The 24128-nt window shown below is 36.9% G+C and overlaps 1 protein-coding gene across 1 annotated transcript; it reads left to right on the top strand.

Annotated features, from left to right (window-relative positions):
• Positions 1–9399: 9399 nt before the first annotated feature.
• Positions 9400–23806, top strand: LOC149931576 (uncharacterized). The gene is made up of 4 exons (XM_090157993.1): positions 9400–9585; positions 19567–19900; positions 19970–20658; positions 23447–23806. Exons 2-4 carry the CDS (start codon positions 19882–19884, stop codon positions 23804–23806), a joined length of 1068 nt encoding a protein of 355 aa, XP_090014119.1. The 5' UTR covers positions 9400–9585; positions 19567–19881.
• Positions 23807–24128: the final 322 nt, after the last annotated feature.

The raw sequence follows: 24128 nt of genomic DNA, 5'->3' as shown, positions 1-24128 counted from the left end.
TTTTATAAACAGCACGCTTGTATGGATACACATTTTGTAAAGCAAATTTTTAAGTTTCAAGAGTGAGCCAGTATTAAGAAATTGCCATAAGAATAATAGTGTTTTAATACATTCTTGAAGCTATTCGAGATTTCAATAAACTTAATTTGTCAATTCGAAGTTCAGAGGAAGAGGTCGGCATAACATGGTAGCCTGTAGTATTAAAATAGTTGTGAAAATGTGTTTTTCAACGAACCATATCCGGATAACCCTCCACCACGACATATTTAAATTTTTTGCGCAACACTTCATTCAGCTTTGCGTGACGAAAACATGAAACGACGATAAAGATTTTGAGTTAAGCGGATTATATTTCACGAGAACCAGAATTCACTCAATCAATTTAGTGAAATATTGCAACATTTAACTGAAAGTATTATATTGAAGAGCTCCCTGCTTTGATAATATTTTTTTTAATTCTAGGATAATCAGTTAATTAGAAAATTTTCCTATAAGAGTTTTATATAAAATCTTTTGACGAGAGTTCAATGACTTAAAAAGAAAATACACCCTTATTTTAATTTCTACCTAAATATAATTTTTTACAAATTCAAAAGAAAAATGAGTTTCGCCTATACCTTTCTTAAGTGATAATCTCTGCGCAAGGGCCGTGACTATGTACTATCAGAACAGTGTATAATTTATTTTTTTCTCATTTGTACCACAAATTAATATCAAACGCGTTTGAAAAGGAGTAGTAGGTGTAGTTACAATAATTGTGATCAAAAGTAAAATTGTTTTTAGTTTAATTAGAAAAGCTACTTGTGGATTCATTGACGACGAGAATTGAGAAATAGAAGAAGGCGCTCTCGGCCATGAATCTGATCCTGCGGAATCGGGAACATTCTTTGAAGTTTTCTGGGAAGAGGCAGGTCGTGAGAAGCGAGATTGAGAAGAAACAAAGCAGGAGTAAACTCCAATTTATTAGTCCCAAAGCTTGAGGGTGCAGTAAAATGGCATCCTTTCCTTCGAACTGATTATCCAAACAAGTGAAGATATGATTAGCAAGCGACGAGAAGGATACAGTTGATCGAGCACCATTTCCTGACAAAATTTCCTCCCATCTTTTCGTTCCCATCTTTACTGTTATAACGTTTAACACCAGCTGGATTTTTTTTTAAATCAAAAACATAATAATTTAAAGGAGATTTTTAAACACTTTCTTATTATTTATAAAACCCGTACTTACACCGTCGTACAAAATCTTTGGAAAACGCCCTATACATTTCCCGCTAGTGAGCCTAAAATATAGAGATAAATTTAAAAACTAATTTAAAGAATTTAAAGAAAAATCATGGGCACAGACTACCATAGATGAATATTGTAGAAATATAGTAAGAAGAAATGCGTAAATACACAAGTGGTATACTTTTTCACTTAATTCCATAAAAATATTATTTTTGAATAATGAGTGTGTCCAACGTTTTCGATATTGAAAATAAGATGCGATACTAGCCCCAGGTTGGGTTGATAGTTATTTACCGGTGAGCCTGTGGTATTTGCCCTGATTAAAACAGCTGATATTTCTTTCACTTTTTAATCTCAATATTCTCACCAGTTGCACGTGTTTGCGATTGACCAAAATGACAAATAAACGATCGTAGATTATTGTTTGATTTTATAATAAAGAAAATAACAAGTAGACGCGTTACTTTAAAGTTAGACTGTGTGGCAGGTTTCACGATAAGATTAAAACCCTTATCTGAATTTTATATTTTTGAAGTAAATATTTTCTTAAGATACAACCTTGATACCATATGGTAGCATAAAAAACTCATGGATCAAGGATATATTAAAATCACACACGAGATGCATTTTGTTTTATTTTGATACAATGTTTTGACCTGTAAATAATTGACAGCTTATATATTTATGGGTGTCGTAATTTAAGGAAGTGTTGCACTGAAGTTTTCAAATCTGTTGGTTTAGCTTTTAATCGGCATCTTACTTCTCATTATTTATATCACATTACCACAGATGTATTTAATCCAAGACCATTTACACCTGGACTGCAATGGAATTCGGGCTGAAAATAGCGTTCACTACGCGCTCCTCCCCCGACATTTTACTCGGTTGCCCCGCGAGTCCTGACCAATTTTCGCCCGTTATTTACGGCGTCAAGAGAAAAACAGCGGAAGAGAGCGCAAACCGTTCACCTATTAAAGAAGGGGGATCAAAAAAGGAGGTTTGCTGCATGTTGGAGGATTACTATCGCGGATTTTCTCCACTTGGTGGTGTTTTGTAGTGGACACTCTGAAATCGGAGTTATAACGTTGGCATTGTAGTCCAGATGAAAATGGTCTTAGATTTAATGCATATAAGCGTACACTAGAATGAGATTTAATTTTCAAGAACTTATATTCCTTAGTTCATAATTTCTACTATCATGTTGAAAATATCATACCAAACAGTGGCACCGCTAGTTTTTTCAACACATAGGCTGCATACTTGGAGCTCATCTTCTTAAGAGATTTTTAAGAAAAAGGTACATTTTATTTTTAATATTAACTATTAAACATTTTAATATTATTATTTATATTTTATTGAATATTAAAGGGTAATTTTTATATATCGAAAAAACAATTTCGATAAGCATGGATCCATTGACCAGATTTTCGGGGTCCTTGGAATTTACAAGTAGGCTAAAGCCTACCATCAGTCGGCGCCACTGATACCAAACATCACTTTAAATCCAAATATTGACCTACGTTTTCATAAAAATATTCAGTAAAAGTCTAATGCCAATTAAACGAATAAATCTAACCTCAAAGATATAAATTAAATAAAGCTTTGGGCGTTTTAACCACTATAACGTAGAAATGAAACCGTTAAAAAACCTTTCTGGAAATAATTTTGAAATAAATATACCGTGAGCTCATTAAGCCACTTATCTCCAAATAATTTGACCAACAGATAAGAAATATTTTTGAATATAAGTTTTAAATGAATAACTCTTTCATCATTAAAAAAACAGAAATTTGGAAGAACGCATTTCAATACGATAGTAAGATGGTCTCGTCTGAGATGAAGAAAGTAAGGGCCCGGTGCAGAGACGTTTTTAAGAATAACAAATTAGCGATTCCTCGCTAAATTAACAGAAAGGGGGCGTGGTTTCGGAAAATCGCGAGGCTCACGCCAAATCGGTGTGCCGAGACATCACGATCCCAAATAAACAGGAATACGTTCTGTTTATTTTGCGAGAGGTCTACACTAAAACAATGGCGGATTGTGGTACGCAAAGAGCTCGGGAAATGAATTGAGAATTAAACGCTTTTCACCTACTTTAATAAGATAAATAATACAACACGGTAGGTCAGAATCTTTTAAAATATAAAAATTTTAGTTTCTAGCTCATTATCGCTTGCCCAAAAATATTTTTGTCAAATTATTGTCCGAGCCAAGGCCTAACCACAATCATGGTTTACGAAACAGAAAAATAATAATAATAATAATAATCAGCTAGGCTAATACCCAAGGCCAGCCAATCTTAGCAATTTTACAGGTAAGAAAAAATTCTAATAGGGAATCTTATACATTACTACTTAGGTTTTGTTATAAGCCTTGGTTTATTTTTAGATCCTTATTTGCTGGTAGTGTATGCAGTGGGTTTTAACTAATGAGTCAGTAATGACATGGTGAATTTGTTCAGTGTATCAAAGATCTTTAACTATCAACCAGCGTTTATACCAATTCATCTACCGAGAAGAAACCTTTCCTCAGGTAGACTGGGAGTTGCGATAAAAGATGTATTGGAATATTCAAGTTTATTTGGCATGCATCAAGAGCTTACCGATTCAATTTGATGTATTACCCGAGACGTCGGACACTTGCCATTATTTTGTACGGGATTTTGTAGAGATTTTGCCAATTTTATCATTACATTTTGAAGTGATTTTGGGATTTCAATGTTAATTTACCATAGAGAGAGTTAAGATTTAGCGATTTAAGACAAAGTGTACGGGATTTTGGTAAATGTCCGACACCTCGGTATTACCTTAGGTGTTTGTCAGTTGATTCTACACGCTTATGTCAGAATTTATACCTTGACTAGGCTATGTAAATGCCAGATAAATAGGTAGAACAACAACAACTTCTATCAAAAAGCAGGACCATTGTTTTATGTGTGATCAATATAGGATATTTCGCTAGAAATTGCTTTAGACAATTACCATTTGCTGTTTTTAATTTATTGATTTTTGTTATAACTAATTTTATTTTAATTGCTATCAGCTAAGTTTTGAAATAAATATTTTCTTAAAAACCAAATTATATGGCTCATTTTCTAACAGAGAATTCTTTTCGGAAAATGTTGGCTTCTAATTGTAATGAATCTTATTTTCATTCGTTATTTTATTGGTGTACCAACCATATTATAAAAATATATCTTTTAAATAACAAAACCATTAAACGGTGTAATAAATGCAAACAATCTAATAAATAATAAGAGTAAGAAAATTATATAATCAGAAGAAACTAATTTTCATGCACTATTTTATGGCTTTAAAAAAGATTTTGGATAACCGCTCATTCTTCAGAAACTAGTTTGCTTTCCCTCCGTTATTTTAATAAAATAACGGCTTTAACTATAAAAAATCTAAAACCTAATAATATAATTAGAGTAAGGAAATTATTAATTAGAAGAGCCAGGATTTCATCGTCAAAATACAAGCCAAACATAACCACGTGATAGCTTTTTGTGTCAAAAATAGAGCTTTCGTATTGGTTCGTGACTTGGTTAAAAAAATTCGGAAAAATAACAGCGTCGCTGATTATCCGGAATCGCTAAAACGTCTCTGCACCGCGATTTCGATTGCGAGGATCGCAAAATCAACAGCTCGCTAAATTGCGATCCTGTTAAAATGAACAGGAATCGCAAAAGGCCCTAAGTTCCTTTAATCAGAATTGCCGCTCTTTTTTGCTGAAATTGTTTACACAATACGTTTCTGTTCTTACGTTTTAGTCACCAACTCAAATTTTCATGAAAGATGTCAAACTAACGTGATACTGAGACATCTTGGGCCCACAATTTGATAAAAGGGAATTGTAACGGGCTTCGTGCGTACTACACTAAACAAAAAAACTTTAACGCATGTGCAATAACATCGAATTGAGAGGGGTGTGTCTATCCGGTGATTGAGAATTTCATTCTCAATCACCGGATAGACACAAAGAGCTTGGCTCCCGCCGTTCACCCGCGCCTCTCCCGTTCCTCCCCCACCCGCGCCTCTCCTCCCTTGATCACCAGAATTTCTAATCACCAGAATTTCTAATCACCAGAATTTCTATTCACCAGATTCTCCCGTTCACGGGTTGCTTTCCCCCCAACCCCCATTCACTGGATACTTTATCTCTCGTTCACCAGCTCCTTTCCCCCATTGCGTTCACCCCTTCTAATCACCAGTTGCTTTCCCCCATCCCCATTCTCCAGAATTTGTTTTCCTAGCGCAGATATCTGGAGATTAGATTTTTACCCGTTTGCTTATCGCTTCAGAACTCCTTAATTTCTAATCTCTAGGCAATAATAACAAGTTATTTTCAATTTAATTAATTTCCAATTTTATTTTACTTTTAATTACATGATTGCGTAAAACAGGTTCTAATATTAGACCGACATTATAAATAACGCGTTTAAATCGCATTTTATCAATATAAAAAAAATTAACTCGATCTTCGTAAGGAATATGTACAATTTCATTTAATGGGCTGAAACGAACTACCTTCTGCAAGTGCGGATTGTATAAATAATTTTAATAAAAGTTCTACCTCACCACGTCTGACCGGAATAGATATGAAATCGTCATCCTCCAGTGCCGCTGCCCTTGGTGGTGCCGGGATCTCCCATTCTTGCGAAAGGTACTTTTTTTCCGATGGTGAATTATCCCTCGACGGACAGTGTGGAAAGAATCTAGCATGTTCCCATTCTGGTACGTCTCCTGATTCCCATCCTTCTAATACGCCATGGCACTTGTAACATCGTACTTCATCGCCCCGCTGAATATAGTAGAATCCAGCCTTCGCTAGTTGTTCCTTAGTAACGTGGGGGTTTCTCCAGTGACGAAAAGTTTCAAGTCGATACGCTTCGATGTCCATACTGTAAACTGATAGTTTCTATAAGCTATTGTCAACATTCTTAAGCCTAATTGGTTAAGCCTAAATTTCAATAAATGTTTTTTCTATTTATTTTGGTTAGACTCTAAGACTATTTGACTAGAATCTAAGTCTATTTACTTCAATTTAAACAAGGCCTAATTTCCCTCTACAGTAAAATAATAAAGTCACTTACTTTTACGGAAATCCTTAAGCCTTTGCCAGTAAATAGAGTCGAGAAGGCGGGGAACGGAGCGCGAAAATCTACGTGTCTCTTCTCGATGAGGTCCAGGAACTAAAAGAACGCTGAGTCGTATATCTAGAGATCAAATAACACTCGAAACTTCAAGTAAATCCTGATTTCTCATTGGTTGAAACCAATTGATGTCACGGGAGAATGTAAAATGTAACCAAAAATAGAGGTTACTGCTCATCGGTTAGCGATAAAAAATTCGTCACGTGTTAAATTAGGCAGATTAGAATAGCTGAAAATACATTGCGCTTACTTCCCCCCTAATTTACTTCTGATACAACTTTGATAAAAATTAATCCTGTTTCGGGGGGAACCCCCAGGAGGAAATCTTAGAGACTATTAACTCGGTAGAATACACTATTTTAGCAATTGCAATTGCATATAATCCTTGTTATTGTAATGTTTGATATATACTGAAATGATTATTGTTGGATAGGAAAATAAAAGAATCGTGATAAAAGTTAATTTTTTTATTCCATATTAATAGGTATGGATAGTAGAATCATACTACTATGTATGGAGCTCCTATCATCCCAGTATAACTGATGCTCTACAAATTGTAGGAACATCCGATTTCCTGCTACATCTTCTCTCTCCTCAATCCTAACAGAACAATACATAAAATTTTAACTTTAGTACAGCATATATAATTCGTGAAATTTAATTTATTACCTTATTCTAAGCTCATATTTTATACTATCGTCATTTCGGCTCGTCCATAAAATTCTATTTATAATCTCTTCAATTCTACATGAAGAAAATTAAAATCTTTAATTTTTTTGTCCCAAAAGTTATTTAAATGTTAAAATAATATTTACCGCATTTTGATTTCTTTTTGCATCGGTCCAGATCAGAATAATTTGTTCTAATTGATTTACTCCCTTTTTATACCATTTTCCATCCCCACCATTTCCTAGCCCCTATATCCTATCTCCTTCTTTTCCGTGATGAAATCTAAGTTAGTGATTGAGTGTGGAATCTATTCAGTGTGGGTAAAGTCTGTAAATTTTTCCATTTGTTAAATAGTGTTCGTAGATAATTAATTTCGTGAGACTGGGAATTTCCACCATCTTCCTCTTAGCGTACGTCACGAGAAGATGGTTTAGGTTCGCGCAAAGTCTAACAAATTTACAGATAAGAGTCCGCATTGTAGTACGTTCTTGCATTGGACTGGTTGACTTAACGAAATTCTGGAAAAAAAAGGGTAAGCGATTTTCAATAAAGAGTCTTTTTTTGTTACGTTTTTAAAGTATTTATTAAGAGTGAAAAAAGTTACATAGGAAAAATTGTTTACAATTGTTTTTCTCGCGTACATGAGTTTATATTATTAAATAAAATGGCAGAGTCAAATTTCAATCTTTTTTATCATTACAAGACCCAAAGCTAACTAAATCCCTGTTAAATTATCTAAGGCAATGTTTTTTTCACCAATCTTATTTTGCGTGTACTAAAGATATTTTGTTAATGACGGGTAGAAAACATATTTCAATGGTTCAAGACGGTAACAGATTTCAATGACTTTTAGAAAGTACTTTAAATAGAACGTACAGGAATAATGCAATAATATATTTCTACCAATGTTTTGTTTTCATGCTAGATTGCGTAAACCACCCACGTTGTCCTAACTAGTTTACCAATACTTTCTGATTCTATTTTAATTTTTTTGTTTTTGGATGGTTTATTTTATTCGAAAGTAAATGGTTTGGCACTCATAGAAGTGCGCGCATGTTTTCGAGAGAGGTCGGGTCATATCTCTAAAAGATACCAGATAGCGTGGGAATATATTGTTTTATCCTCTGGAACCGGATTTTTTCCAGTCAGTCACCATACCTCTCTCTCTAGCTAATGGATTCGCTAAATTCGATGTGATGATTTTTCTAGCATGATTTGCGAAAGATAAAAATATCTTGCTGTCGTTTTTTTCCCAATTTTTGGAAAACTTTTGGTAGTACGTTTTTGTACTCTGTCCTTTAGTTCTATGCAAAATATACATTACGCAATATTCGCCGCAAACGTTACTAGTTAGTCCTTGCAATCGTCTTTTGCTAAATGTCCACGTCTTACACATTGAATTTAAATATTTTCTGATTGTGGGTAAAAATGGGGGAAGCCCCATTGAATCAAAATAGAATCCCCGTTTTCGGCCATCGACGTAGACGCAAATCCAATGAGAACCTGTTTCGCCCCTTTTATCAAAATTAATGATAAGCGATTGCGGATATTTCACCATGGGTTTTAAATTATCTGAAGAAAACACGCCTAAAAAGTTCGGTGTTTTATACAGTGCCTGAGATAAGTCCACGTTTGTCGTAGTCATTTTAATAGTCTCGAATAATGTTCCTATTTTTATCTATCTGTAAACAAGATTGAAATTCAGCGTACACGATAACGACCGTAGAATCTTTTAAAGGGGTACCAAATCCTAAATCTAAACGTAGTTGCCCTCTCTTTACGGGGTTCCAAAACGTGACGTCACTGGCCGAATTGTCGGGGGTTAAATCAAAAGCATATAGGGCAAAGCCTAGAGGAAAGTGAGCCAGCGCAATGTGATTTCCCTCGTCTTGGTAGAGTATCCCAGATCCCGAGAATAGCGAATGATAGGCCAGCGTAAATTGTTTACTATTAAAATTAGGGGTCAACGCTTTCGAAGGGATTTGTTCGTTATCAACGTATAGAGCCAGATAATTTAGGTCGAAATTTTCAAAATTATAAGGATTAGACTTAACGGAGCCCTTATACGCTTTGTTGGTGGCTAAACCAATAATGACTCTGTTGGGCATCGGACCTAAGAATATATTGTCAAAACTATCGTTCTGAATAGAACTAGCTAATGTTTTAACTTTAATTTCAGTACGAGTAAAGGGATATTTGGCATTGCTACGTAATAATCCTTGCTGATGGGCTAATAAAATTTTAGGCATAATTTTAACTTTACGTACAATTAGAGCAGCGTCTATAAATTCGACTTTATACGCGTCGACAGTGTCGCTAAAAAGGGTAAAATTATCGCTATTTCTAGTGAGTGAAACCTTAAGTTGTACGCCATTAATTAAATATTTGTTGAAATTAAAAATGTCACAAAAAATGTTCCCGTAAAGTTCAATTTCTTTTGATTCAGCAGCTAGAACCTGACGTTTTATGAATCCGGCGTTTGTTATCAGATCCATACTTCCAGCCGTGTCATCGTACCATCCAGATGTCGCAAGGTGAGTGTTTTTTGCATCGTACCCAAAGTTGAGCAAGGTTTCGATATAGGCCCTATAGGGGTAATTTGAGGCCGATGGTGAAACCGTCGTATCATTGAGTTTCACTTCGCATTGTTTGAATAGCGAATGCAGAGAATTGTTCACGAGCGAAACGTTAGACCCAGCATCCAAGTTGTCACCGTTGGTTTTGACGATTTTTACTTTACAATATATCATTGTCATTGCCAAATCTGTGTAAGAGTCTCCCGTACCCGGTACCACGAATTCGATGATAGAACTGCTGTCGATAGATGAAATTGGCTTACACCATACCGTTTGACCTTTTTCAACGCTGAGTTGAGTTGGTAGTTCGTTGAAAATATTTAATTCGCTTTTAAGTACTTCCATTTTTTTTTTTAGAGAGCAAAAATATCGCGAACCGTACGCGTGAACTTGCGGCGTTTAACTGAACTCTTTTTCTTTTTCTTCAATGGTTTCTTAGTAGTTTTTCTTCTCTTGCGACGACCCGAACCTTCTTGCGCTGCCATTTCGTCCACAGTTTCTGTCATTCGTTTATTGGCTGACGTTTTTAAGTCCTGACCTTGCAAGACGTCTCCGAGTACTTTCTTTCCTGTAGAAAGAGCCCTTTTTCCCACGTATTTGGCAGACTGTTTTAGGAATGGGAATACAAACCTAGCTAGCCCTGAAAAAAAGCTACCAATTCCGTGTCCTTTTTGTCCCGCAAACCCAGAGAAATAAGGTAAATCTACTCCTCCCCCCGCCTGATTTAAATAATATTGCATGTAGGGACAATTTCTATCAACGTACTGATAAGCCATTCTTTTTTTTTTTTTTTTACTGAGCTCGTCGTAAATGTACTTTACACGTGACTGAACCAAACTGAAATGGCACGAATTCACCTAAACTAGTTCTTATATTAATGTCGATACAGTCAAAATAATTTCTACTCAGTTTAAGGTAATGCGGAGAATCGAAAGTTTTTGAAACGGTTGATCCATTGGGGGCGTTTTGGTCTACAACAATTGTTCGCAAAAGGGGGGCTAATGTATCCCCAACCATTTCATTTCCTACCAAATCGGAATACACGAACATAAGATCGGGGATGAATAAGTTTAATTGCATAGGGGAATCTGATCTGAATGCTACCTTAGGTGAAATATCAGTAACATTATCTCTAAATCCTAAAATTTTCCTCAACTTTGGCGTTAACTCGAGTTGATAATAATGTTTACTATAGGAAGTGTATTGTACGTGTCCACTTTCTAAACTATATTCAAATTTTCCTAATGAATCATTATCGAACTCTGAATTAGCGCTTTCCTTTAAATCAAGGTTCAAACTTTTAATACTTTCATTAAGTACTGTCAAAAGTTCATGAGGATTTTTGTAGTAGCCCTGAGGTATCTCGCGGAAGTCGTAGGTATATTTGTAATCTACTATGTGGGCTGGAGGTTTCGATAGTAATTCCTTAATTTCTATTCCACATCCCATTGGCTCGCTTACGTTATAAAAAGATAAAGGATAAATAATTTCTACCAGAGCAATTTCCCAATCTCCGCGTAAACTAATGGGTTTGGCCAACGTTGTAGAATACGAGGCTAGAGTATTTTCTGAATTATTCTTATTCTTATCTCTAGTATTACTAGGAAGAGTTATGTAAATCCCAGACGTCATCTTGATTAACCCAACTATTAAACGATGGAGGATATCCTAGCCAACTAACGTACAATTGTTTTACTCCGTTTTTAGTTCTCTGACGTAAAATCTTGTTTAACTTGAACGAACGAGGCGCACTGACCTTTTGAAGCTCTCGAAAATAGAACGTTCCTTTTATATCGGTTTCTGCCAAGTCTTTTATTTTATAAACGGGGGGATGTCTTTTAACTATAGCTACGACTTTAAATATTTCTTCGGTATAATTAGCTTCGAAACCCTTTTGAAATATCATTTTAGTTGTATTTATTCTAACCAAATCCCCTACTTGGAATTGCGGTTTCATTTTCAGTTTCTCGGCATAATATTTAGAGTAGATATTATTGTACACACGTAATACGTTATTTTCCGAAACGTCATTAGGGGCCATTTTAATTGAGCTATGATAAGAGGAATTGTACGCTTCGACCAAGTCCTGTAAGACTTCCAAATATCTATTTGTGGAGTGATGGGTAAAATATCTATACATTTTTGTTTTTAACGTTCTATTAAACCTTTCTACGATAGAGGCTTTTATTTCGTCATTTTCGGTACTAAAAAATTTAACTTTATTCTTTTTGAAATATCCTTGTACTTCTTTATTCCTAAATTCCGTGCCCTTGTCCGATTGAAATTTATATGGAATTCCGTCTTTAAAAACAATTTTTATATTTTTCAAAACCTCTTTCCCCGATTTAGTTTTAAGAGGTAACCCCCACGCTTTTCTACTAAAACAGTCTATAATTGTTAAAATGTATTTGTATCCGTCATTATCTGCCTCTAACGAGCGCATATCGTTAATATCAGCCTGGTATTGTTCCCTTATATTACTAATTACTATTTTATTTCGTTGAAACTTTTTATATTTCGGCCTATGCATCGTAAAAGCGTCGATTCCTCTTAACCATTTTTCTACAGTTTCCCTACTTAAGCCGTGAGACTTTACGGACTGGAATAACCTTTCAACGCCTCCGAAAGAAGCCGGATGCTTCGGGTTAAAATATATTTTTTCTAAAATAGCTTCGCCCATACTTTAGACTTTTGCGCGCGACTCCTTGTTTGTTTATAAGAGTGAAGAGAAGAGTCAGACGTGGAGGAGGAGTGATCTCGGTTAAGGCTACGAGTGGGACGGGGCTTATCTGTCCTGCGCGCACGCCCACTTTGAGGAACCGGATACTCGCGCTTAACGGGAGAACGTCGTTGTCGGGTTCTCGGAGCTAGCGGGGAGGGAAAGCCTTGGATTGCCGGTGAAGAGTTAAATTGGGTTAAATTGGAAATAAACGCGAAATATCCGATAGGTTTTGGGTGGGTTTTAGGATTTAAATACGCTTTGGTAATTTCGCTAATATTGGAACCTTTAATAGGTCGACAGTTTATTACGAGCTCCCCGTTTTCATCCCACCGTATTCTTTCGGGTACAGTTTCCAACTGATCCACCATGCTTTGCGCTTTTTGGTAATATATCAAAGGCAAATCGTCTATCCAGTCCCTACTTAGCGAGTCGAATGCGGGGGCAATTTCGATTTCTTTAGGAGCCGATGCTTGCTTACGTAGATTTCCGTGTGTCATTAAAGCTTGTTCGTATAAAATCCATTTCGAGGCGTCGTCTAAATCTTTCATATTTAATATTTGGTCCATCTTAACGTCTAATTCAGAGACTGTCAGAGCGAGGGGGTGCGGGAACGGGTCTGGCTTTAAAACGCCGCTAGGGACGAGAATCATTTTTCTGGCGTGTTTCATTGTTTACTACCAAATATAGAACCAAGAAGGGTTGAAACGACGGGTAGAAGAAACGAGAAAAATCCGCCCCCAGACTGAACTAACAATTTCTTTTTACTTTTCCAAGCTACCCGCTTACTAGCTAGTTTTCGAAGGGTATTTTTATGACGAGATAACCTGGTTTTTTGGGTATTTGATAGTTTTACGTTACCAATTAAAGTGTTATGAATACATTCACTGATAGCGTCTATGAGGGATTTGTCGGCTTTAGCTAAAATGGCTTTTCTTTGAACGGGTTTGCAACGACCGAGATATCGGAGAGCGTCTCTCTCGATACGTACTCTACGAGACATGATTCATAACTGATTGAAGTTACGAAATGTAAGTTCTATTTATTTATTTAGGGAGATAACCGTAGCACGTTTCTCCCGGTAAAATATTAGTCAAGACTCTTTGATCTTCGGGACAAGTTTGAGTTAAATTGAATACTAGGTAACCGTGAGGTCTCGAAGTCGCGTCTTCGTAAGCGTCAACTACAAAACGCCACTTATCAGGGAACATTTGTCTAGCGAGATAAGCCACTTGCTGACGGTCTCGGGGACTTTTCAATAAAATTATGTAATGCGAATTCAGGGATATGGATCTGCTATCTTTTGATTGATGGAATAAGTTCTGTGTAATAAAAATAACGCTTAGAGAACGGTGATGGGTGCCTTTCACGAATAAATCACCAATTTGACCTTTACTCTCGCTCATCTGGTCGTCGATAACTAATAATATAGGATCTTTTCCGTCATAATCAGATAAAACAGGCAATCCTTCTTTAAAAACTACCCTGTGCTTCATTTTATCGTATAGAGCTTGCCATTCTCCGTAATACCAATGTATTTCTTTGAAACCCGGAACAAACATTTCCTCTTCGTGATTAATTATAGATTCAATTAAATAGCTTTTACCACTCTGACTCGGGCCTGCCGTTACGCAATTAAACGGATGAATAAATTGCATGGTTATCTCCCTTCGAGTACTAGCGTACAAATGAAAATGTAAATTAAAATTCGGTTAAATTTATGGGGGTCTTCAGCGGAGGAAAAATATAATCGAATAACCTATTGCGTCCCTTACCCCGTATAGGTTTGATATTCACATTAGAGTCGCAAGACTATATTTACTTTAGAGTCGTAAGACTGAAACCTATATTCACTTTAGAGTGGTGAGACTAATTTTAAACGAGAATTAGCGATTGGAGGGCTCTACGTCCCCGTCCTCAGTACCAATTAGATTCGCTTTATAGCCGTAGGGTACCGTAGTGAAGTCGTCCAGTAACCGTACCTTGTCTACGACGGGTCTATAGATTTTAGTACGGTCGACGGAAACGACCGTATGATCGGGTAGACGCAAAATCTGCCTCGGCTGGGGTACGGTTACTGGCTCGTTCGTTTCTCTGTCAACACCTATTAATCTTTTAAGCGTGTCCATATTAACCAAATCTTTAATGCCTTGATTTATACGGAACCCTTTGACTTTCATTTCGTAGGATACTTTACCGGTCGTAGGGTTCAGTACTTTAAAGGCGTAATTTTTTGCGCCACCTGTTGCCAATTCTTGGATGTACGAGCCTTTTCCGTACTTTGCCAACTCATCGGTCATGTCTCCGAGATAGTTGCCCGTATAAATCTCTATTCCATCTCGTTCTTTTAGATAAATGCAACTATCCGTATCATAATAATACGTAAGCTGGCCTAATCTCCTTAAATAAGAGTATAACTTGATCCTAGCCATTGCGGTCGTATAGGCAGCAATTACTACGTTCGTGTTTGGGTAAACAAGATCAATATCTTTCAAAAACGCCCACTTGATCACGCAATGCGTTTGACTTAAGGGAATAACCGATTTAACTTCTATGTCTGGGTCTAAGAATAAATCGAAAAACTTTTTGGGATCGCTAATAATAGCCGATTGGTCTTTGCGAGGGTTTAAACCAAAACGACCCCAAAAAGAGTTAAGACAAAGCTTCGCGATGGTACGAAGACCAGGGTTCTTTTTAATATTGGTAGGATCAAGTTTTACTCCTTCCTTTTCGTAATATTCGTCAACGTATTTCTTAATCTCTTCATCGGTCTCTATTCCCGCGGGTAAGCCGCTGGATTCCTGTTTGAGTTTAAGAAACGCGTTGACGTACTCGGAGAAAAGACCGCCCTCTTTCGATATCGGGTCGTATTTTACTACCTCGTATTCCCAAATTTCGTGAATAGAAATTACCTTGTAACCCATTTCGATTGCCAACTGTACCTCGTCTGCAACCCAAGTACCTGTTATTTGTCGCTCTGAGTCTTCGTGGGGACAATCCTGCTGGTTTCGAGACTCACTACATTTTTGGCAGTTGGCAAACACTAGTTTCGATCCTATTCTTTGGGGTAAAACGGGATGGTAGAGAGCTTGAGGCGGTAACATTGTGGCTTTTATTAATCCGTTTACGGTAGAAATGTCAGGGAAAGGAGCTTTTACATGTATTTTAGGGTGTCCCACGGGTAACTTGCAATACTTGTTACACCACGGATAGAGTGAACAAATATCAATGTATTTAATTTCCTCCCCCTCTTTACACTTGTGATGTAATTTCAAGGCTGACGTACGTCCTCCGAAAAAGGCTTCGCGGGGTCGGATTGGTTCTTTAATTTTTAATTTTAAATTTTCGGTAGAAAGATATGCGTTGATGGCAGGGTTAGTACTCCGCTCAGCTTTGAAGGTACATCCCCATTTTTCATGGACAGTGTATCCCAATTGTTTCAAGCGGTTAGTGGTAGCAATGGTTGACGCGTATCGCGAATTATGGGTCTGAGTGTGGTCGCCGTATAACGCTAAGTTTCTATTGATAGGAAAACACTTTTTACACCCGTGAAAATAACATCCGTGATATTGAAACACTTCGTTATCGAGAAGTCCGTCCACGTTAATGTTAAGAATTCTAGGTTCAAATCCATTAAAAGCAGACTGAATTTCCTTCCCTCGTAAGTGAGACATCCATTCAAGCCATTCGATCGCTACAAAACTCTGGTTGCAGTTCATACGATAGCCGAAAGGGGGCACTACACCAATCGTATCGGACTGTAAAAAGTGTTTCCTAAAGATAAAACTGCATACTCCCGCAATCGTTATCGCAGTTAAGAACGGGTCTATTTCGAATTTATCCATGAAAATAGAACGATATGATAAACAGCCTTGCAAAAGAATGTTTACGTCCTGGCGACAGTACTGGATTAAATCTCTTTTATAATCAAAATAATTAAAGTTGGGGTCCGAATTTCCGCAAGCTTCGGACCGGGAATCGTTATACCACTGGATGAATTCATCGTAGGCCTTACCGCTTAAACGATTAGGGTCGTACGCGTCCATCGGAGGCATGTCATTATGTAGTACGTAATTGGTTTCGTTCGAACGGGCTGGATCAAATTCATGGTCTACGGTATTAAACAGTAAATGCGGGAAATGTCCCTTATTTAAATTATTATCTAAACCAAATGTGGAAACGAATTGAGAAAGGGCAAAGGGCATAAAATTTAAGGAATCTAAGAATTTTAATTTTTTATACTGTACATACATGAATTTGGTCCCGTCTGTCAAGACTTTAGGGGTCCACTTTAAATCGATCATTTTACGTACTATAAATTGCGCGTCGTAACCTTTAGCGTTATGGGCAATACATATTATCTTATCAGCCACTCTGTTAAGCGTACGAAGATACTCTAGAAAGTCGCCGACGGGGTCTTTTGAGAGAAATATTTTCTCCCTAGGACCACTACCGCATTTAGCGCATGCGTACTGACTATCTTTTTCTTCGAAACAGAATTTACACGCTTTTTGCGAAACGCATAAAATTGGTTCGTGAATCAAAGCATTGGCGTCAGTACGATTTGTTTGTTTACATTCCAAGTCATAAAAAACAAAGACTTCCGTTTTTGGAGTACTTCTCTTGGTCAGTGGTGATTCTTCATTGTCGGAGTCGTGGACCCGTTTATTATTGCTATTTATTCGAGAACGAGTAGTTTTATCGGCAGAATCTTTACGGACGGTCTTTAAAGGTTGCATGTAACATAGATGACCTGCGGGGCTAAACTCACTACACGAAAGACAATAGGTCTCTCCACAAACGTGTACTGCCTTACGCTTAAACATACTGATAAATTTTCCGCAAAGATTACAAACGTAAATTTTATTACATAAGGGCTCGGGTCCTGATAAATGGTAATCGTAACAATTTTGATTAGGGAAAACTCTTAAACATGTTTGGCAAGTTATTTTATCTACCTCCTTCCAGCAATCTTGTTTTCTACAACAAGCGTGACAGAAAAGAATGCATTTATGCTCACTGAGATGATTAAAACCTACTAAACATTTTTCGCAAAAGTAATTAAACGCGAAAAGGGGTTTAGGGTTAGTAATTACGTTGAAATGTGTGTCAATATTTAGAAGATAAAGACGTTTGCGGAGAGGCCCTTCTAGTTCCCTCTCTTCTTTGACGTCGCCGAAAATAACTAAGGGTACGGGATCGCGTAATCGAAAAACGATAATACTGTATTCGGGCAAGATTTCTTGGAACCGAGTTAAAGCGTCCGGACCCGCGCATTCTTCGTCTGTTAATGCAGAATAAGCCAAAAGGGTCCTAGCTTCGCGGGTCTGTAATAGCATTTCAATATTTTTTCCTCTACACTGTCTTATAGTAGTATATTTTCTTTTAAGTTCTCCATCATTTTTATTTTCCATGTATTCTCTATGAGCTATGGCTACTACAAGAGCGCGTGCTAAACAAATTTTATCCTGGTTATTTATCGTTATCGTGCAATGTTTATAAAAAGAAAACTCTTTTTCAAGGGAAATCCCTAACCCAACTGATCTAATTCCTCCTTGCGGTAATCTGACTCGATTAAACGTAACCGTAACTATTCCTTCAAAAAAACTACCATCGTTCTCGGATCTATAGCTTTTTTCATCGATATACGTCATCAACCATTGCAAGTCTAATTGGTCCCGACGCCGGAAACTGACGTTAATTTGAAAACCGGGGTTAGTGACGTTCACGAATGAAACCGAAACCATATCTGAAGGCAAACAGTCCTCTAATAGGGTTTCCATCAATATATAAATACCATTTTCTATATTATTTTCTAACCGGACATTTAAAGTCCGTCCCATTAGTCCAAAAATTGGGAAATTTTGGATATTATTATTCAATATTTTAACAGAACCTGGTAAATTAGGAAAGGACGGAGGCGTTATTGGAACGTCAACCAACCCACCTCCAACTTGAGGAGGAGGAGGAGGAGACGAAGTGGGGGCAGCCAAATTTGCGTTCTCGGGGTTCGCGTTTTTCTCAGCAGTCTGAGATGATGGAGGTGAATACTGCGGAGCTCGTGAGGGGCCTGCGACCGCTATAGGGTCATTATTACGCTGAGGGGAAATATTATGAGGTGGCCTACTACTACTAGCCGTACGAGCAGCTAACAACGCTTTAGCTTCCTCGAACATTTCGGCTGCCCTTGCGGCTGCGGCTGCAAGTTCCTCCGCGTCCCGTCGGGCAACTTGTACGTTCTCAGCTAAGCGCTGAATGCTGTCCGTACTGAGGGACGACATGATAAAATTATCTTCCAAAGATAAAGAGTGGCATGTGTCATCTGATTCTAGAAAGGGTGAGGGAGCATCCATAGGCGTATACGAGGGCGAAAAACGTACTTCGTCAGGTGGAATAGAACTAGGTCTTAAAAGGGGTGAAGGTAAATTATCGATAGGGGGCGAACAGATTTGATGGGTTAGTTGATATTCTCTAAGATAATCTCGTACCATTGTCATTTCTTTTAAACGTTCAAATTGCGAATCAGTTACTGTAGTTAAGGAAAGGGTAGGGTCTTGGGTATCAGTTAAATCTATTATTTCCATTTCTGGAGAATCGGGTAAAGTTACTATGGGTACTTCCGGGAGCTCGTTATCAGTTATATCAATCAATTCCGGGGTATCAACTAAATTAATTTCTGGGTATTGTACACCTTTCATTTTAATGCCGATTTACTTAAACCTTATTCAAAAAATTACGATAAAAAAAATCAAAATAAACTTACGTAGAGAGAGAGAGAGCGCGCTTCAAAAATCCTGGTACTAGACGCACAAAGAACAACAATAGAGTGACGTTCCCCCGGTTCAGGCGCCCCCCTTATATAGGGCCTAGGGGAAGATAGTAAGCTTATCTCTTATTCCCAAAGAACTTGTTCAGTTCTCGAGAATATATTAGGGTTATGCTAAAATTTATACTTATTTACCCAAAATATTCCATTTAACTTCATTTCCGATATGGACACTGAAGTACAAACATCTGCCATAATCACCGTCCTGAAACAACCTTCTAAAATTATAGCCGTAGTGATTATTTTAATTACAATTTTCTTATTTGAGTTCATTTTGTGGTATTTTGAAAACGTTTCTACCGTAAAATTGTAACTTTTTTCACTGTAGCTCACAAAATGGTATTAAAAGTATACTAATTTTATGTTAATTTCTATTAATTGTATTGTTTTCTAGGATATGATTGCATCACAAGCTCTCGAAAGGAAACTACAATGGGTTTTTTTTCTTCTTCCAAGTGGATTAATATGTGACGTCAATGGGAATAATTAGAGGCAGTTTCGAGCACGGGACGGTTTAATTTCGAGTGTCTAGAACTGTTATCTCAGAGAGAGAGAGCCGATAGAATTTGAGGGTTATTTGAAGTTTAGATCACGTGATGAATTAATCTCAACAAGATAGGAACTGATTAATCTCCCATGCGTCATTTCTCTCTGAGACGCTGAACTGAAAAGAAGTGCATCCGCTTTGCTCTCGTCATCTACCGTAAACATGGAAAAACGATCTATTGGTAAGCATTATTTTATTAATACTATTACTATTTCAATGGACAAAGGCTTAACATTTTCATTTTCTATAGCCGAGACGCATACCGTATCCAAACGCAGGGGCCAAGAAAGACGTATCAACATAAAAATCACGTTAGGAGGATCAGTCTACATTTCTTTTGGTTTCGACGGATCAAAATTACAAGTTCTCTTCTTCAAAAAATCGAACGAAAATATTCTGTTCCTGACCTCCGAAGCTTTCACCAATCTACTCTCTCTTTGGGGAGAGCTTTTCGCCGCTACGCAAACCGGAGCATCGTCTCTAACCCACAACATCATCGACTATCACGACAACAACGTATCCGTCGTCGCCACTACCAACAACATCAAATTGAACTCTGCCTACGGTCATGTTCTGGATCTGGGAGCTCGCGAAATCGGTGAGTTCCAAAAAAAAATTGATTTTATTCGGTTTCAAATAAATCTTTTAAACGAACATAAAAATGTTATCGAATGCATGTACTTAGCTATTGTTAAAAACCTTAAAAAAATTCACGAATTATTATATGGAAAACCTTTCGAGGGTTTATTTTTGTACCCAGATCAATTTAATTCGTACCATCAAGTAAAATCTTATTTTGGCTGTTTTAAATCACCCTCGGAAGTACTACAAGATTTTACTAATTTACTCGTAGATAATCAATTAACCTGTAAACTTAGCTACTTTAATTTGTTTTCATTGTGTAATGCACAAGATAACCATCTAATGGAATATCTGATAGTACCTACTAACATGTAAACAAAGTTCTAAAATAAAATAAAAAATTAATTAAATTGAAAATAACTTGTTATTATTGCCTAGAGATTAGAAATTAAGGAGTTCTGAAGCGATAAGCAAACGGGTAAAAATCTAATCTCCAGATATCTGCGCGAGGAAAACAAATTCTGGAGAATGGGGATGGGGGAAAGCAACTGGTGATTAGAAGGGGTGAACGCAATGGGGGAAAGGAGCTGGTGAACGAGAGATAAAGTATCCAGTGAATGGGGGTTGGGGGGAAAGCAACCCGTGAACGGGAGAATCTGGTGAATAGAAATTCTGGTGATTAGAAATTCTGGTGATTAGAAATTCTGGTGATCAAGGGAGGAGAGGCGCGGGTGGGGGAGGAACGGGAGAGGCGCGGGTGAACGGCGGGAGCCAAGCTCTTTGTGTCTATCCGGTGATTGAGAATGAAATTCTCAATCACCGGATAGACACACCCCTCTCTGAATTGTAAGAGTCTCAATTTTCCCTAGAATTTAAGGTATGCATCCGTCATTTAATGTCCTCCTTCGTGTACTTAGTACTAGAAGTATTTAAATTTTACAAAAATATTTACGTGGCATTTCTGAAATTTAAGAATACGTAAAGCATCAATGTTTGCGGAGGTATCTCTTCCAAATCAACTCCGTGAAATGTAACTCCTTCCTAGAGATTCAGTAGTAAAAAATCAAACAAATTTTTTATTTTAAAATATTCTTAAAGATTTTTATTAACATTCAGTGAATTTTTGACCGCGCTCGGGAAATTTATACTGCGAGTGTATTAATCTTTTGCGTTGACTCAAGTATTGTGATATTTAAAACAGATTAAGTTAAAAATAACCAAGATTATTAAACATTTCTAATTTTTAATTTAAACTAGTGCTAAACCTTATTAAATGACTCTTAAATTTTATTTTTGATCAAAGATTCACGCTGCTTTTATGTATTTTTGTTAATGGAGAGATCAGAGACGAATAGCATTGCTAAAGATGTCAAGATAGAAACTAATCAAAAGAGAACACCGCATCAAAAGTCAAATCAATAATTCAGCGTTTATATTCTTAAAATATAAACCACCAAAATAAAAACTTAAAACACCCAAACTCAGAAAATACATTTAAACTTTAAAACCGCTAAGACGTATCCTTTAAAAGTCCGAAAATTTTCAAAACACACAAAATTAAAAAAAAAACATATCGGTTTCCATCTAAAACAATAAACGCCAAACCTCCAAACTATCCTTATTCGTATACTTCGAAATTCTGAAAACGATTAAACTGCCAAAGCCGACTTTCTTGAAAACTTATAATTAGTATGAAAGTTACAAAACGGCAACACCGTTTAAACGTTTTAAACTGCTAATCCTCCAAAACATTTGAGCTCATCGCTATATCATAGCTAATAAAAAATATAAGCATTATAAAAAAGCCGCAAAAATTGCGTTACTAGATTATTTTCTAAAAACTAAGCTCTTCGAGGGGGACACTCTTTCCATTTTACAATCAACGCTTTAAGTCGCGACACCAATGCCCAGACACACAGAACAGGTTCAACTGAGAAATAAATTTTTTCGCATCTTACCTCATGAAGATTCTTTAGCATCGGATTACAGTGCTTAATTTCAGTATTTTCAGATGTATTCATATTCCAAATAAATCTCATCTGATTTTGATTTCTAAAAAGAAAAAACGAAATTTCTTTAAGGCTGGAACGATCTTCAAATTACCCGAAAATAGCAAACAGCATTTGTTTGTTTATCGGTGTATGTTTATTTTAAGTAATCAAACGTAATAATTGAGTTTTTATACTTTAACGCAGTTATGACTTTCTTGTACTGAAACCTCAACAAGTTTAATTTGGGCTCCTTTTTTCAGGTTTCAAATCGTAACTGGGAGTGTTTGTAATAAACTATGAAGTTCCAGTTATTGTTGCTATGTGAACTTTAATGAGTTTGCCCTTTTTATTTGTGTACAATTGAAAATATTATTTTTATTATCCAGTTCGTGTATTTTTCAAATAACCCTGATTGTTTTGGGGTGGACACGGTAGTTTTAAACCATGATAATAGTTTTAAAAATTAAAATTGCAGTTCAAACTTTAGTTTTTAATAATTGACTTTATTGAAGTGGTTCATTTCCAAAATTATATAATTGTTTTGGTTTCAAAGGCGGAGGATCTAGACCGCCACCTTAGGGAGAGACTGCCTGCGCTAGACAAGAACGGCAATCTGCTCAACGGAAAGAATTGACAGTTTTGTAACTATTACATTAAATTTTTTTGGACTTATATTTGTTACAGTTTCCGCTGATACGTAAAATTTCGTTATTGAAGAGCTGATCCGACCGAAACAAGATGACGGGGAGATAAGATATACACAGATTGAAAACGTATCCCTTACAAGGACATGTGAAAGATTCAAAGACTTTATAATGGGTATCAGTATCATACTCGAGACCAATCATAAGCCACTTCTATCGATCCTGCAGACCAAGCAGCTAGACGATTCTATCCCGAGGTTGCAGAGACTTGAAATACGGTTGATGCGGTACTCGTCTGATGTCTAGTACATTTCAGAACAATATATTGTTCCAGTAGATACGCTTTGAAAGAAATCACTCGCGGAGGCTTCCAACCGTCATCAACCATTAATGCCAAAGCAGTTTCCTGAACGACCCTGTCAGATTGTGACATTCGACATTATTATCTATGAAGCTAAGTGGTATCTTTTAATATCAGAATACGACTCTCGTTTTTTTTAACTTATTCAGCTGCGGGACAAAACGGCGAAGGTGATAAATAAAAAACTAAGTACGTTTTTGCAAGGTACGGGATTTCGTGTGTTGTTCACACGTAGCAGGAACACGATCCAAGGAGTTCCGGAAATTAAGGAAGGACTTTGGCTTACATTCAATCATGTGCAGCCTGAAGCTTTTCCAGAGGTAAGGCTTTATCAAATTGGCAGTCAATATTATAAAATGCCTTATGAAAAAATTAGAGGATCTCTACCTAGGACTTCTGGAGAACCGATCAACACCTCTTTCGAATGGCTGGAGCCCAGCAGATTTTCTAATGATCAGACTTCGGTTCAAACAAGTCCATCCCTTCTGCAACAAGCAGATTCGCATTGACAATTTTTAGTCCAGAATAAACAGCGATCTGATGCAACGCAGAAGTACAATTACGATCGTCGTCATGGCACTAAGGAGATGTCTGATCTCAAAGTAGATAACCAAATGTGGATCCTAGACAGAAGGGTAGAAGGACAGGTCATCAAGCGAGCAGATCATCTGAGTTCTATATCGTAGCCACGTCAGATAGATAGATTCGACGGAATCGATATCATCTGGTTCCGTTTCTAGAGCCAGATATAGATTCCTATGGTTATCATCCGAATGAGACAGCGCAGTGCAGCCACAGATCAATTTCGATGCAGTCCAGAGTACGTCGCCG

Source organism: Leiobunum rupestre, chromosome 9 (genome assembly GCF_980474605.1).
Source record: "Leiobunum rupestre chromosome 9, qqLeiRupe1.1.hap1, whole genome shotgun sequence".
In the NCBI taxonomy this organism is placed as follows: Eukaryota; Metazoa; Arthropoda; class Arachnida; order Opiliones; family Sclerosomatidae; genus Leiobunum; species Leiobunum rupestre.
This window is presented reverse-complemented; position numbering and strand designations above follow the sequence as displayed.

Excerpts from the sequence above, each read along its gene's own strand:
- LOC149931576 (XM_090157993.1), top strand. Across the intron at positions 20,659-23,446 it reads ATCTAATGGAATATCTGATA|CTGCGGGACAAAACGGCGAA; the intron begins GTACCTACTAAC and ends TAACTTATTCAG.